Genomic DNA, 14,078 nt, shown 5'->3' on the forward strand with positions numbered 1-14,078 from the left:
TGTCTAATGTTGCCTGAGATCCAAGAATTCCCTGGAGTTAGGAATGGTTTCTAGGTATCATGTAGATGCTGGGAATGGAACCTGGGTATTTTTGAGAAACATTCAGGTCTCTTGACCAATGAGCCATCTTTCCGGCCCCAAATGCATTTATTTTCAAATACTAGATTTTAAACCAGAAAGAGAAAGAATAAATGTCAGCATGTGAAAATACCAGTTGTGTGAAAAAAAATTATGTTAGTGGCTTGTGTTTGCACTTTTCATTCTAGCACTCAGGAGGTAGGCAGATCTCTATAGTTTGGGGACAGCCTAGTCTTCATAGAGTTCCAGGACAGTCAGGGCTACATAGAGAGACTGTCTCAAAAACAACAATAGCAAAATCCCTCATAACTTTATAAAGTAGTACTGAAATGCACTTTTTTTGCTGTCTCAGAAAAGAACCTCATAGGTTACTTCCCTAGTGACAGAGTTCTTTAACCTTCAGTGTAGGAGTTCAGAAGAGACTCCAACAGAGTCTTACCTATTCTGTTGGTTTTTTTGCGGTGCTGGTGATTGGCCTTAGAACCTTCTAAATAAGTGCTATAGGGGAGGAGGGTTCTGCCACTGAGTTCTAGTTCTTTCTTTTTTAAACAGAGTCTCATGTATCCCAGGCTGGCCCCAAACTATGTAGCTAAGGGTGCCCTTGAGCTTCTCATCCTCCTGGCTCTACTTCCAAAGGGCTGGGATTATTAAATGTATGCCACCATAATCAACTAATTATTATTATTTAAATTTTAAAAAATATTCATTCTTGATATTGTTCACAAACTTTTTCACATTATATCAAACTGAAGGTTTAGGTTTTTAAACTCTGTGTTGGAAAGGAGATATATGGATCAGTCAAGCATAGATAGGTGTGATGGTTTGCATATGCTTGGCCTAGGGTATGGCGCTATTAGGAGGTGTGGCCCTGTTGGAGGAAGTGTGTCACTGGGGATGGGCTATGAGAGCATCCTCCTAACCACGTGAGCCAGCGTTAGGTGCTTTTAGAACAAGAGGTAGAACTCTCAGCTCCTCCAGCATCAGACCTGCAAGCTGCCATGCTTTCTTTCTGCCTTTGATAATGGACTGAACCTCTGAACCTCTAAGTTCACCCCAGTGAAATGTCCTTTTAAGAGTCATGGTGTCTGTCCACAGCAATGAAACCCTAACTAAGAAATAGGGGAGTTTACTTAATCCTTTGTTATACAGGGCAACCTATTTTGCTGTCTAGATTCATGAAATTATCATGCTTAGAATAGTTTGCCTTGTCAAATGCAAGCTGTACTTTCACTGTAATTTGAAATACAAAGACTGTCACTTCTGTAGGATTTGGTGGTGCCATCTGTATATTGGTTACTGGGTAAGATGAAGTTTAAGGGAAGAAGAGTTTATTTTGGTTCCAATGGCTTGTGGGGGTTTGTCATGGCAGATAGAGCTCAGCAGAGGGAGTAAAAGAAGTGATGGCATTAATCTGCAGTCAGGAAGCAGGGAGAGAATGTGGTGCTCCACTAGTTTGCTCTCTTTTCTTCCTCTTTAGCCTATGGTGTGAAGTAACCACATTCAAGGTGTGTCTTTCCTCAGGTGCACCTCTCTCAAAGGTGGGGCAGGGTGGCTCACACCTTTACTCCTAGTATTTGGGAGGGAGAGGCAGGAGGATCTCTGAGTTGGAGAGCAACCTAATCTATAAAGTGAATTCCAGGCTAGCCAGGGCTACACAGTTGAGACCCTGCCTCAAAAAACCAACCCAAACAAAATTGAAACAACAATAAGAAAACCTTTCTGGAAATGTCTGGAATTAAAGCCCCTATATTGTTTTTACATGTTATGTTTGCATAAGAGCTCTCTGACTATTCTAGTCTTAACAGTACATTAATTAGCAAGTCACTCATAGGAAGAGCAAGTGTTCTTCCAGTTGTGTTGTGTTGTTTTGTTTTGTTGTGTTTGAGACAAGATCCACTATGTAGTCCTGGCTGACCTGCAGCTCGCTACAAAGACAAGGCTGGCCTCAAACTCAGAGGTCTGCCAGCCTCTGCTTCCCGTGTGCTAGGACTAAAGGCATACATTACCATACCCAGCTACATTTGTATTTCAAATGTACTCTTTTAGTAGTTCTTTGGAGTTTGTGAATCAATTATAGTTATATATAATCTCATTTTGTGCATAGTACCTGTTAAGAGGCTAGAAAAATGTCTGGAATGTGCTCCACTAATGTGTCATGAGCTGTAACCTGAGTTAAGCCTTCCCTCCGTCTTGCTTTCTGTGTTCCGAATCCCTGTAGCCCTGGCTGAGTTCACAGAAGCAGATGAAGCCATTGCAGAGCTCGCCATTGCTGACAATGTCTTCCTGTTCCTCAGCGAGTCTGTTGTGCTGGCCGAAAACTTCTATCAGGAAGAGTTTTACATTCGCAGAATTCACAACCTTATTACAGACTTCCTTGCATTTATGCCAATGAAAGTAAGTTTAACAGTGTAGGAAGAGCTTTGTAAAATAGTTAACACACAGTTTTAACTAGCTCTGTGTTTGGCAATTAAAGTCAGCGTATATATTACAAGAACAGTCTGAATGGTAAGGTGAAATAATACAAGCCTTATTAATTGGAAGGATGTTTTTCAGAAGAAACATTGGACACTGAACGCTTTTCTAGAAAGCAGTGGGTAGGTGATTACTGTTAATTTCCTGGTACCCTAGTACTGCAGATACGTTGCTAATATTCTTGGTTCTTATGTCCGTGTGTTCCATGTCTATTTTATTTCCTTTTTTATTTTATTGACACTCATTTGTTTTATATATATTGTGTGGATGCTTTCATGTGGAAGTCAGAGAATAACCTGTGGGGTTGTTTTCTCTCCCCATATGGCTCTGGGGCTCAGACTCAGGTCATCAGGCTTCGCAGAAAACACCTTTACCACTGAGCCGTCTTGTACACCCCTCTCCCAATTGGTTTTTGGTAGAGCAAGGGGTGAGACAGCTCACAGTTATGTAAGGCAAGTGCTTTCTCATGGAGCTACACCCCAGGTCCTTCATTTTGGTTTTCTAGATTGTTTAAAGCTTTTTATGTACGCTTAAGTATTTTAATGCTATGCATTTTCATTTTTTGTGTAGTTTAATATATTTTGGCATTTTCCTTGAGATGACTTTGGTCACTGGCATATAGAGAAGTGTTTGATTTATAAAAGCTTAAAAGACTTACTAGTTATTTCTCTTTTACTAGTTTCTTGGTAGTCAGAGAACATACTTTAATAGGTTGCTTTAATGTTGAGGTTTGCTGTAAAGTACCCACTGGGCTCTGTTTTGATAAGTGATCTGTGAAAGTAGAAAGGATCATGTATTTTGCTACTGTTCTGTGGATTGTTCCATTAGTAATTTAACTGATATTGTTTGATTCTATTGTTCAAGTCTTTCTATCTCTTTACCAACTTTCTGTACTTTTTCTATTGAATATTGAGAAAGGAATATTGAAACTTCCAGCTATAAATGTGTTTTTTCCCCTCAGATCAAAGTAATTTCTTGTTTCATTAGCATTTAGTTTATACAAATGTTCACGCAAATTTCATCTTTCATGAGTGGAAAGTTCTGTCCCTCCCTTCTTCCTTCTCTCCCTCCCTCCTACTCTCCTTCCTGTTGTTGTGTATGTATGTATACAGACATGAGCATGAGTCGGGCGGTGGTGTCACATGCCCTTAATCCCAGCACTTGGGAGGTAGAGGCAGACGGATTTCTGAGTTCCAGGCCAGCCTGGTCTACAGAGTGAGTTTCAGGACAGCCAGGTCTACACAGAGAAACCCTGTCTTGAAAAAAACCAAAAAAAGTGCTTGCTGACAGACATGAGCATGTCATTCTGGGCAGGATTCAGTGGAAATGAGGACAGCCTGTAGGACTTGGTTCTTTCCACCATCTTGTGGTTGACAGGCTTGGCAGGCATCTCCCTGGCTCTCTCTGATCCTTTAGATATTATAATCTTAGGATCTTAGTGAAACTCCTAGTGTATTTTTCATGTTGCTAAAATGTAAAGGTATAAGTGAGTTTCTTATAAAGTTACTTTTAGTTACTTAGTTTCTTGATTTTGTTATTAACCAATGCATAAGAAAATTACATTACGCCTTGTTTAATACATATAATAGGTGAAGCAGCTGAAGAATCGGGCAGATGAAGATGCTAGAATGATTCACATGAGTATACAGATGGGTAACGAACCCCCCATCTCCCTTAGAAGGGACCTGGAACACTTAATGCTCTTGGTAAGTCATTCTGTTGAAAAGGGTTATTTTTAATTGGTTTTGTTGTTATTGTTTCCTTTAAATTTCTTCTCTGTTCGATTTTTCTTGAGTCTTGGAAAATTTTAGCAAAAGCATTCAGTACTAATGTACTTTTTATTTCTGTAATGGTTTTGCTATAAACATTTCTCCATAGTTTTTGCTTATTCTCTGCAGATTGGTGAACTATATAAAAAAAACCCTTTTCATTTGGAGCTTGCTCTAGAATACTGGTGTCCCTCAGAACCTCTGCAGACTCCTACGGTCATGGGCTCTTACCTGGGAGTGGCTCATCAGCGGCCTCCTCAGCGCCAGGTGAGGCTTTTAGCTTTTCGTTTTTATTCTCTGATTTGGTCATTGAGTTTTAGATACAGGCAATAAATTATTTAGAAATTATTACTTTTTTCTTTTATTGAAAAAGGTTTGAATCCATCATTTAAATTCAAATCATTTTGACTTTTGTATAATCAGTCCTTTATTACATACTAGACATGTGACAAATTGTTAGAGGCAGAAATGCTTGTGGTCTCATTATCTGTTCTTCCTTGAGATTTTATTTTTGTATAGTTATCCTCTATGGATGTGACAATAACCAGTATACATGATGCTGACCAAGTTGGGGAAGATTAGGTTTCAGCACTGAAGAAGACTTAGAGGTCATAATTGATGTCAGGGTGCATGGGAATCTCCATATGTATAGATAAGCACCCCTTCTCTGTCCTGTACTCTCTGTAATATAATGTATATAAGTAAATGAAAAGGATTGTCATGTCAGCGATCATCATTCTAGGCTTTCAGGTTTTGAAGCTTACATGCTGTAAATTCATTCTCCCCTGGAGTCTACAATCAGTACCTCCCTTTTATTTTTACTTTATTTCTTACACTTACTATTTTGGCTTTTCCCCTATGTAGAAAAATATATTAGAAAAGGTGTCTAAATATATCAGAGAAGCTTTCCTTTTTTATTTTAAAGATACGGTGGCCAGGAGGTATGGCATCTGCCTTCAGTCCTGCTCCCCACCCACCCGCCCACCGCAGGAGACAGTGACAGGTGATCACTGAGGGTTTTGTTGTTGTTGTTGTTAAGATTTATTTATTTTATGTAAATGAATACATTGCAGCTGTCAGGTCCACCAGAAGAGGGCTTTGGATCCCATTACAGATGGTTGAGAGCCACCATGTGGTTGCTGGGAATTGAACTCAGGACCTCTGGAGCAGTCGGTGCTCTTAATCTCTGAGTCATCTCTCCATCCCATGGCTTTTCAAAGGTTAATATGGAAGATAGAATGATTATAATGGATTTCTAGTGCCCTGATTTCACATTGCAAGTTGATTGCAATGTGAAATAAGTTCTGTAACCACATTTTAATCTTGAGGGATGTTTTAAAGTAAGCAATGTACAGCAAAACGTTTTACCCTTCAATGGTTACATATTTTTCTTAGAAATAAGGGTATTTTTCCTACAGTATTGTAAAACTATTTCATACCTAACAACAGTTAGTAGTTAGCAGTAATTTCCAGATGTTTGTAAACATACTTAGTTTTCAGTTTTATATAGGTAATAAAGTATGAGTAGTTGGGGGTTGGAGCGATGGCTCAGCAGTTAAGAACACTTGCTGTTCTTCGAGAGGACAGTTCAGTTCCCAGCACCCATGTCAATGGCTTACAACTGCAGATTCAGAGATCTTAGGACTCTGTCCTCTAGGCTCCTCCATACACATACAGACATAGACATACATGTGTACTAAAATAAAAATGAGTAGTCTTACATCTGACATTTAAGGTGGAGATTGTGAACATGTGAATATTTACAAAGATGTTCTATAATTGCCTTAAGTTACTAGCAACAGGTTTTTATAAGTAAAATAGCAGTTACTCTTGTTTGGCGGTGAATTGTATCATGATACTAAGTTTGTTGTAGCTTTTATGTAGTTTTTATTAGCAAATCCATGATGCCTTAAAGTTGTTTTCTATAAACTTTTTTTTTCTTAATTTCAGGTTGTCTTGTCAAAGTTTGTTAGACAAATGGGTGACCTGTTGCCGCCAACTATTTATATTCCTTATTTGAAAATGCTCCAGGGCCTGGCCAACGGGCCTCAGTGTGCCCACTACTGCTTTAGCCTGCTCAAAGTCAATGGTAGTAGTCATGGTAAGGGCAGTCTGCATGTTAAATTTGTTTTTACACCATTGTGTATAGAATACTGCTGAGCAGATTCTACCATAGTACAAATTGTGTTTATGATACCTGAGGGGAAGAGTTACATTGGTCATTTTTACTTATGGTAATGCTTTGATTTTGGTCTCAGAGGTTTTGCCGCTTACCTTTGTTAAATGTGGTTAAGTGTAACAAGGCTAAAGCACACTTTTTCAAGAGCACACATGGCACATGAGACCAGGCGTACTTCTCTGCAATGGAAGTTTGATTTCCTTGTGCTTTACATTGTTTGGGATAATGTCTCACTCCGTAGCTTAAGGTGTCTTCGAACTCACTCTGAAGTCCAGGGTGTCTTTATCCTCCTGCCTGAGGACTAGAGTTGCAGGTATAAGCCATTATACATAGCTAACTGATTTCTGTAATTTATCCTCATAAACGCCTGTTTTCTCATTACTAATTTTCAGACTCAGGTCTGGTTAAGTCAGATATAATATATGCTGGTTTGGCTACATATTTTTATTTTTGCTTTTATATGTGAAGTAAACGAGGTTTGAGAAGCTACATTTTAATATACCGATGGTGACAAGTTGGAGGAGCCATGACTAAAACAGATCTTCTTACCCAGACAAGACAACACAACATGCTCAGTTAGGACAGATTGACTGTCTGCTAAGATAAAGACAAACAAATGTTATCAATTAAATTATTCTTAGACTCCAAGCAAATAACCAGACCTTTTGTTGTAAGGTTAGCGATTGGTCCTAGAGCCTCTCAGATGCTAGGCAGGATTCTACCTTTGAGCCCTAAATAGGCAGTTTTTGAAAGAAAACTATTGCTTTTCTTTTCAGTTGAAAACATTCAGGGAGCCGGTGGCAGCCCTGTGTCCTGGGAGCATTTCTTTCACTCCTTACTGCTTTACCACGAGCACCTCCGGAAGGACCTGCCGAGTGCAGACAGTGTCCAGTACCGGCACCTGCCTTCACGCGGCATCACCCAGAAGGAGCAGGACGGACTGATCGCTTTTCTCCAGCTGACATCAACTATCATTACTTGGGTAGGTGGCCCATCCACAGCAGCAGGTGGCTTACGTTGTAGCATGGTGACATCCTAAGTGGCCAAGCATGTTCATGAATGACATATTTAGCACACACTTAGCATTTGCACTTATGCTCTTGTGTTTTAGACTTTGGAGGGTATAATTTATGCTAGTTCAGTTCATTACAGAATCTTAATTTGAAAATTATAGTCAGAACATGTTTAAAAGTAGAGGAGAGGAAAGGGTCAGTTGTGTGCATACTTTTAGAAAGTAACTGGCAGAGGTGCTGAGGCACACACACACACACACACACACACACACACACGAGTTGGTCTGCATGTGTACAGAAAGAGTACTTTCCATTGAAAAGTTACTGAATTGTTTTAGCTGCTTCTAGCAAATTAGTCTTGTCTTCAGCATATACTTTTCAAAGCATAGAACTCCAAGTTGATCCTAGAATGAAATGAACCATTTAGGTTGACATTTGTCTAGAATATAGAAATGTGTTTTCTAGGATTTTTCTAATTAGGTTTGATGCCAAACTTACTATATCTTTTTGAAATAAAGTAATCCTTGATAAACTATTTCTGCCAAGTTATTTTTTTAAAGAATTTTTTTTTTAAAGATTCTTTTTTATATGTGTGAGTACACTGTAGTTGTCTTTAGACACATCAGAAGAGGGCATCAGATCCCATTACAGGTGGTTGTGAGCCAACATGTGGTTGCTGGGAATTGAACTAAGGACTTCTGGAAGAGCAGTCAGTGTTCTTAACTGCTGAGCCATCTCTCCAGCTCTTTAAAAAGTTATTTGTTGGCTCATTCATGAATTAGATATATTTTAGTGTAATAGTGTAATGTTCTAGAAAAGACTCAACTTTAATTTTTGTCACTCTAGTAGACAAAAATCTGTTTGTAGTATTTCTGTTCCTGGGTTTGTCAAAGAAATTTTTAGAAGTTTACCTTCCATTCTTTCTATGACCAAACTAGTGATCTGATTTACTCTAATAGCTAAATGATAGATTCTTCTTTGTTGTGGTATATACTAAATGTATACAGTGTGCAGTGCATTTTGATCTCTTTTTGTAGCTGTGACTTGGTGTTGGGTACCTATGTTCACATTTGTCAGGAGGCCATGTCAGGAGGCCAGCTTGAGTTCATGGGGCTGAAGGCCAGTATGGACCATTCTCAGAAAACAAAACAGAAAAAGCATAGGTAAATGAATAAAATACCTATATTGTTGTTTTGTGTTCTAATTTCAGAGTGAAAATGCTCGCTTGGCCCTCTGTGAACATCCCCAGTGGACGCCTGTTGTGGTGATTCTGGGGCTCCTGCAGTGCAGTATTCCCCCAGTTCTCAAGGCTGAGCTACTGAAGACACTTGCAGCTTTTGGAAAGTCTCCTGAAATTGCCGCTTCACTTTGGCAGTCATTGGAATACACACAGGTGGTGCCATGAACTTTCTTTTTGTATAATTTAGAAGATGGTAATACTGTAGAAACAAGAGCACCTGGTGGAAATTTGTAGTATGCCAGGGCATCCCGTGTAGGAAGTTAAGGTTTGGGAGCCAAGCAATGCATTTAGGTTGTTTTCTTGGCTTGCTTCACCACAACTAGGTTACCAAAGATAGTATCAAGTAATTCTAAAGATCTTAATTCTTAAGGTCAGTGAGATATACTTCCTGTGTGGCAGACTGCTACCATTGTCTTTGAGATGAGGCTAATTAATGTAAGCGTTCAGACATACTATATTCAGTAAAAGCAGGAGGTAGATACTCATGTTTTCTGTACTGTTCCTTTTCCCATGCCCTTTGTGCCCGAAACTGCCGGAGAGTGACATATTGTATAGCTTTCTGTTATCATGGCTTTACCATTAAAGGGGCTGTTTGGTAAGTTTTACAGATAGTTTACGGTAGCTGGATGGCTTCACTGGCGGGTATAAGAGACTCACAAGCTTTGGGCATCAGTGGAAATGGCGTGACAGTAGGAACTTTGTTGACTTGAATCCATTTATACCATCATAGAAGGAGAATTTAAGGGTTGCATAGTATTTGACATCTCACTGAATGTTTTTTTTCTGAGAGTCAGCTCTGTTGAAATTTTTCCTTTAAGTATTGTTATTCTCTTTGTGATAAAGTAGAAAGCATATGTTTTCTAGCAGTTGCTCTCAACCTTCCTAATGCTGCTGCCCTTTAATATAGTTACCCTATTATAGTTACCCAACCATGAAATTATTTTTTGTTGCTACTTTATAACTTATGAATTATAAGTAATATTTGATATGTGACTCTTGTGAAGGGGTCATTGGACCCTTACAGGGGTCATGACCCCCAGGTTGAGAACCACATCTTGCAGCAGTCCCTCCAGGGAGATGCTTGAGTGGAATGTCATTTGTCTCAGCGGTAATACAGTATTAACAGAGTCTGTGCTGCTTGTTCATTATTCATACAAACAACTATTTTTCAGTAGCAGAGGCTTCTAGGTTTTTCCAAATGTGTGTTCTGAAGATGAGAATAACTAAAGTTATTAATGCTGTTACCATGAGGCTGCTGGTTCCCCCTCCTGATCCACAGTAAACCAGTACTTAGCATGTCCTGTGTACTTACTGCTTTGTAATGTGATTGGGTTAAGGTTTTTCAGAGAAAAGTAAATTTGTGTGCTCTTAGGATTTACGAGTTTCCTGTATATTACAAACCCCAAAATTCTGTCTGCTAGAACTGCTAATGAAAGTTGACTAGGGACTCCTTAGTGATCACTTGTGATAGTGGGGTGGTGGTTGAGATGTATGACTGTTAGACAGCCATTATTGCTCCTTGATGGACAAGGATGTTCATGACATGTATTTCTTCTTTCTTCCAGATACTGCAGACTGTCAGGGTTCCAAGTCAGAGGCAAGCTATTGGTATTGAGGTAAGGTTTCCCTTTTTAGATTCAACACTACATTCATTCATATACAGTAAGGCCAAAATAAGATTGTGAAAAATTGTTTGTAGCCTACTAAGTTTCTGTAATTTTTAAATTTAATATATTTGCTTTTGGAGGGTTTCCTTACTAGTGCTGAAATAGAGATAAAACTATTTTCTATCATTATTTTATATGTTTATTTACTGTATGGTCATGTGTGTGTCCAGGCACACATGTGCTATAGTATGTGTGTGGAGGCCGGAGGACCTTGGGGAGTCAGTTCTCTTCTTTTCATATTGTGGGATTCTGGGGATCATACCAAGGGTTGTTAGGCTTGGAGGAGCGCAGCTTTATCCACTCAGCCATATTGTTAATTTTGAGTGAAGCAGTCAATGAAAGAATCTAAACTATGTTCACAGTGGAAAGAGGATTGGAATAATTTTAATTAGGCTAGTTAAGTCAACTTGAGTAAGAATTTAATGTTTTGTTTTATTAAGGTGATACCTTGCTTTGTAGCTCTGGCTGACCTTGGACTCCTTTTGCCTCAGATTCCTATGTACTGGGATAATAAGCAAAAGCCACTACCCCAATGTGAAAAATTATTTCTGTTCTCCTTTTTATTTGTTATATTTATTTATTTGCTTTGTAGGAAGGTAGCACATGCCATGACATGCCAGTGGAGGTCAGAGGAAAATTTTTAGTTGTTCACTCTTGAGATGTAGATTCTGGGTATCAAATTCATATCTTCAAATGTAACCACAAGCAACCTTACCCATTGAGCCCTCTCACTGTCCCCTTGCTTTTTCTTTTACTTTTGAGATAATTACATCATTTCTCTGTTTCCTTTCTTCCCTTCAACCCCTCCATGTATGCCTTTTTGCTCTTTTGAAATTCATGTCCTCTTTTCATTAGTTGATGGATGATATTTGCATATGTGTAAATACAACCTGCTTAGCCTATATATGTCACTGTATGTATAACCAGTTGGTGTACTGTGTTCTTTTTAAAAGAAGCATGTTAAAAATCTTTTTTATTTCAAGGTCGAGATAATATGTGAAGATTTAAAATTGTTCTCATTTAGATGGATATACTTGGGTGTCTTTTCTGCTAAGTAGGAAATGGTACTATTTGTTACTTTTTATGTGGTGATATGTCATTGTTAATAAGTTAGTATTGGCAAAATGCTTTATATCTCATAGTAGTTTTATATTGTTAATTTTCCTTATTCTTTTGTTTGAAGGTTGAACTCAATGAAATAGAGTCCCGGTGTGAAGAGTATCCCCTGACTCGGGCCTTCTGCCAGTTGATCAGTACCCTGGTGGAGAGCTCATTCCCTTCTAATCTGGGCGCTGGCCTGCGGCCCCCTGGCTTTGACCCTTATCTGCAGTTCCTGAGAGATTCTGTGTTTCTCCGATTCCGTACAAGAGCTTACCGGAGAGCAGCTGAAAAGGTGATGTTCAGAGTAAACCATCTCTCCTATGAATTTACTGTCGCCTCTTTCATCCAAGGAGTAGAGGGCTATAAGTTCACTTTGGCCTTTGGAAGCTAATAAAATTTATAGTCCTGATGCTCTTATTCCTTCTTGGATTATTTTATGTGTCTTATAAACAAATTTGAGCATTAAAATCAAGACACATATTAATGATCTGAGGAATTTTTCTAATGGGAGCTCATAGTCATTAACTGAACACCTTCTCCTCCTCCTCTTCCTCCTCCTCCTCCTCCTCTTCCTCCTCCTCCTTTTCCTCCTCCTCCTCCTCCTCTTCCTCCTCCTCTTCCTCCTCCTCCTTTTCCTCCTCCTCCTCCTCCTCTTCCTCCTCCTCTTCCTCCTCCTCCTTTTCCTCCTCTTCCTCCTTTTCCTCCTCCTCCTCCTCCTCCTTTTCCTCCTCCTCCTCCTTTTCCTCCTCCTCTTCTTCCTTCTCATCTTCCTCGTCCTTCTCCTCCTTTCTCTCCCTTTCTTTCTTTGTTTTTTTTTTTTTTTCTTGTTATTTGGAACCAAATATATATACAGGAATATGGTATTCTATTTCTTTAGTGGGCCACAGGTTAAAATGTATTACTATTACTTTTAAGCTTTCTTGAAAGAACTCTGTAGCTAACGTTATCTACCTCTGCACTCTGCAAGTGCAACATGGTACACCCTTTTTCTTCCATTTTACAAACAGGTTTTCAGAGACCATCTACTCCTTGGCATTATGTCTATTTTCATGTATTGGCCTGTTTGGTTTTTGATGGTTCATCCACCTGAACGATAAGCTTTGGTAGGCCTGAAGGTTCACATCCATGATCCTGGACCCAGGAGGCTGAGAGAAAGGGGTTTCTTCAAGCTTGGGGCCAGCCATGGCTACATGGTGAGGTCCAGGCCAACGTAGGCTACAGAGTGAGATTCTGTCTCAAAAAAACAAAATAAAATGAAAATAACCAAATGAATAAATCATGACATTTATGAGAACATGCAAAAAAAAAAAAAAAAGATCACTGCATAGACTCTATTCCTTATATCTGTACCTGGCATAGTCTGATTCATTGTATTTTCACTGTCACAACCATGTGCCAGTAAATGTCATTCCAGATGATCAGTGCATGCTTGGTCATTACAGTCTTTTTTAACAAAATGTTCTCACACATGTTTTGTACTCGTTTTAAATGTCCTATTTGTACTTTCTTTATAAGGTCATTATGGCCAAGGTATACTGGTCAGCTATGTTCTTTGCAGAGAACTGCCGCTCATATGAAGCTGCCCCCAAACATTGCTGCTTTCTCTGCTGCTGCCTGTTTTATTGTTCCTGAAAAGTTTTTGTCAGGTTTTAGATTTTTTTTCCCCAAGAAACAAGACAGTTTCTCTGTGTAGCCCTGGCTGTCCTGGAATTTACTCTGTAGACCAGGCTGGCCTCGAACTCAGAAGTCCACCTGCCTCAGCCTCCCAAGTGCTGGGATTAAAGGCATGCCCCACCACTACCCACCCGGCTTTAGAATGTTTTTTGTTTTGTTGGATTTGGTTTTTTTATCTAGACAAGGTTTCTCTGTGTAGCCCTGGCTGTCCTGGAACTCACTCTGTAGACCAGGCTGGCCTCGAACTCAGAAATCCGCCTGCCTCTGCCTCCCAGAGTGCTGGGATTACAGGTGTGCGCCACCACGCCTGGCTTAGAATGTTTTTTAATTGAAGCTTTCTTTAGCTTTATGTAGCTAACTCTTATGTTGTTTTTTTTTTTTTAAGATTTATCTATTTATTTATTATGTATGTAAGCACATTGTAGCTGACACTCCAGAAGAGGGCATCAGATCCCATTATGGATGGTTGTGAGCCACCATGTAGTTGCGGGGAATTGAACTCAGGACCTTCGGAAGAGCAGTTAGTGCTCTTCACTGCTGAGCCATCTCTCCAGCCTCCTAACTCTTATCTTAAAACAATGGATTCTCATGAAAGCTTTGCTTTGTGTTGAAATAAATACTAGAGTGTTAGAGGTAGTAGATTTAACAGTATTTAAGTCTTTTATCTGATAATGCCTTTAAAAAAAATCAAAACAGGCCGCAGTCCTTATAAATAATCCAAATATATAAATATATAATTCACCTATATAAAATCTAAGAAGTCCCATTCCAAAACTCAGCCCTGATAAGTTGTACAGTTAATGATCATTATAAAGGCCACTGCTTCCAGCATGAAGCCCGGTATCGCAGGCCTCCCCTGTGGTGGCACTGCAGCTGAGTTACGGC

General features: G+C 39.3%; 1 protein-coding gene across 6 annotated transcripts in view; it reads left to right on the plus strand.

Annotated features, from left to right (window-relative positions):
- The window catches only part of Nup205 (nucleoporin 205), a 66,326-nt gene that overhangs the window by 12,936 nt on the left and 39,312 nt on the right, over positions 1-14,078 (plus strand). For all 6 annotated transcript variants that reach the window (XM_052173441.1, XM_052173442.1, XM_052173443.1 and 3 more), the window contains exons 8-15: positions 2,297-2,472; positions 4,140-4,256; positions 4,449-4,586; positions 6,270-6,420; positions 7,275-7,480; positions 8,722-8,904; positions 10,317-10,367; positions 11,602-11,811. In XM_052173441.1, coding sequence (XP_052029401.1) covers positions 2,297-2,472; positions 4,140-4,256; positions 4,449-4,586; positions 6,270-6,420; positions 7,275-7,480; positions 8,722-8,904; positions 10,317-10,367; positions 11,602-11,811 — 1,232 coding nt within the window. The remainder of the gene's footprint in view (positions 1-2,296; positions 2,473-4,139; positions 4,257-4,448; positions 4,587-6,269; positions 6,421-7,274; positions 7,481-8,721; positions 8,905-10,316; positions 10,368-11,601; positions 11,812-14,078) is intronic.

The sequence above is a fragment of the Apodemus sylvaticus genome, chromosome 2 (assembly GCF_947179515.1).
Source record: "Apodemus sylvaticus chromosome 2, mApoSyl1.1, whole genome shotgun sequence".
In the NCBI taxonomy this organism is placed as follows: domain Eukaryota; kingdom Metazoa; phylum Chordata; class Mammalia; order Rodentia; family Muridae; genus Apodemus; species Apodemus sylvaticus.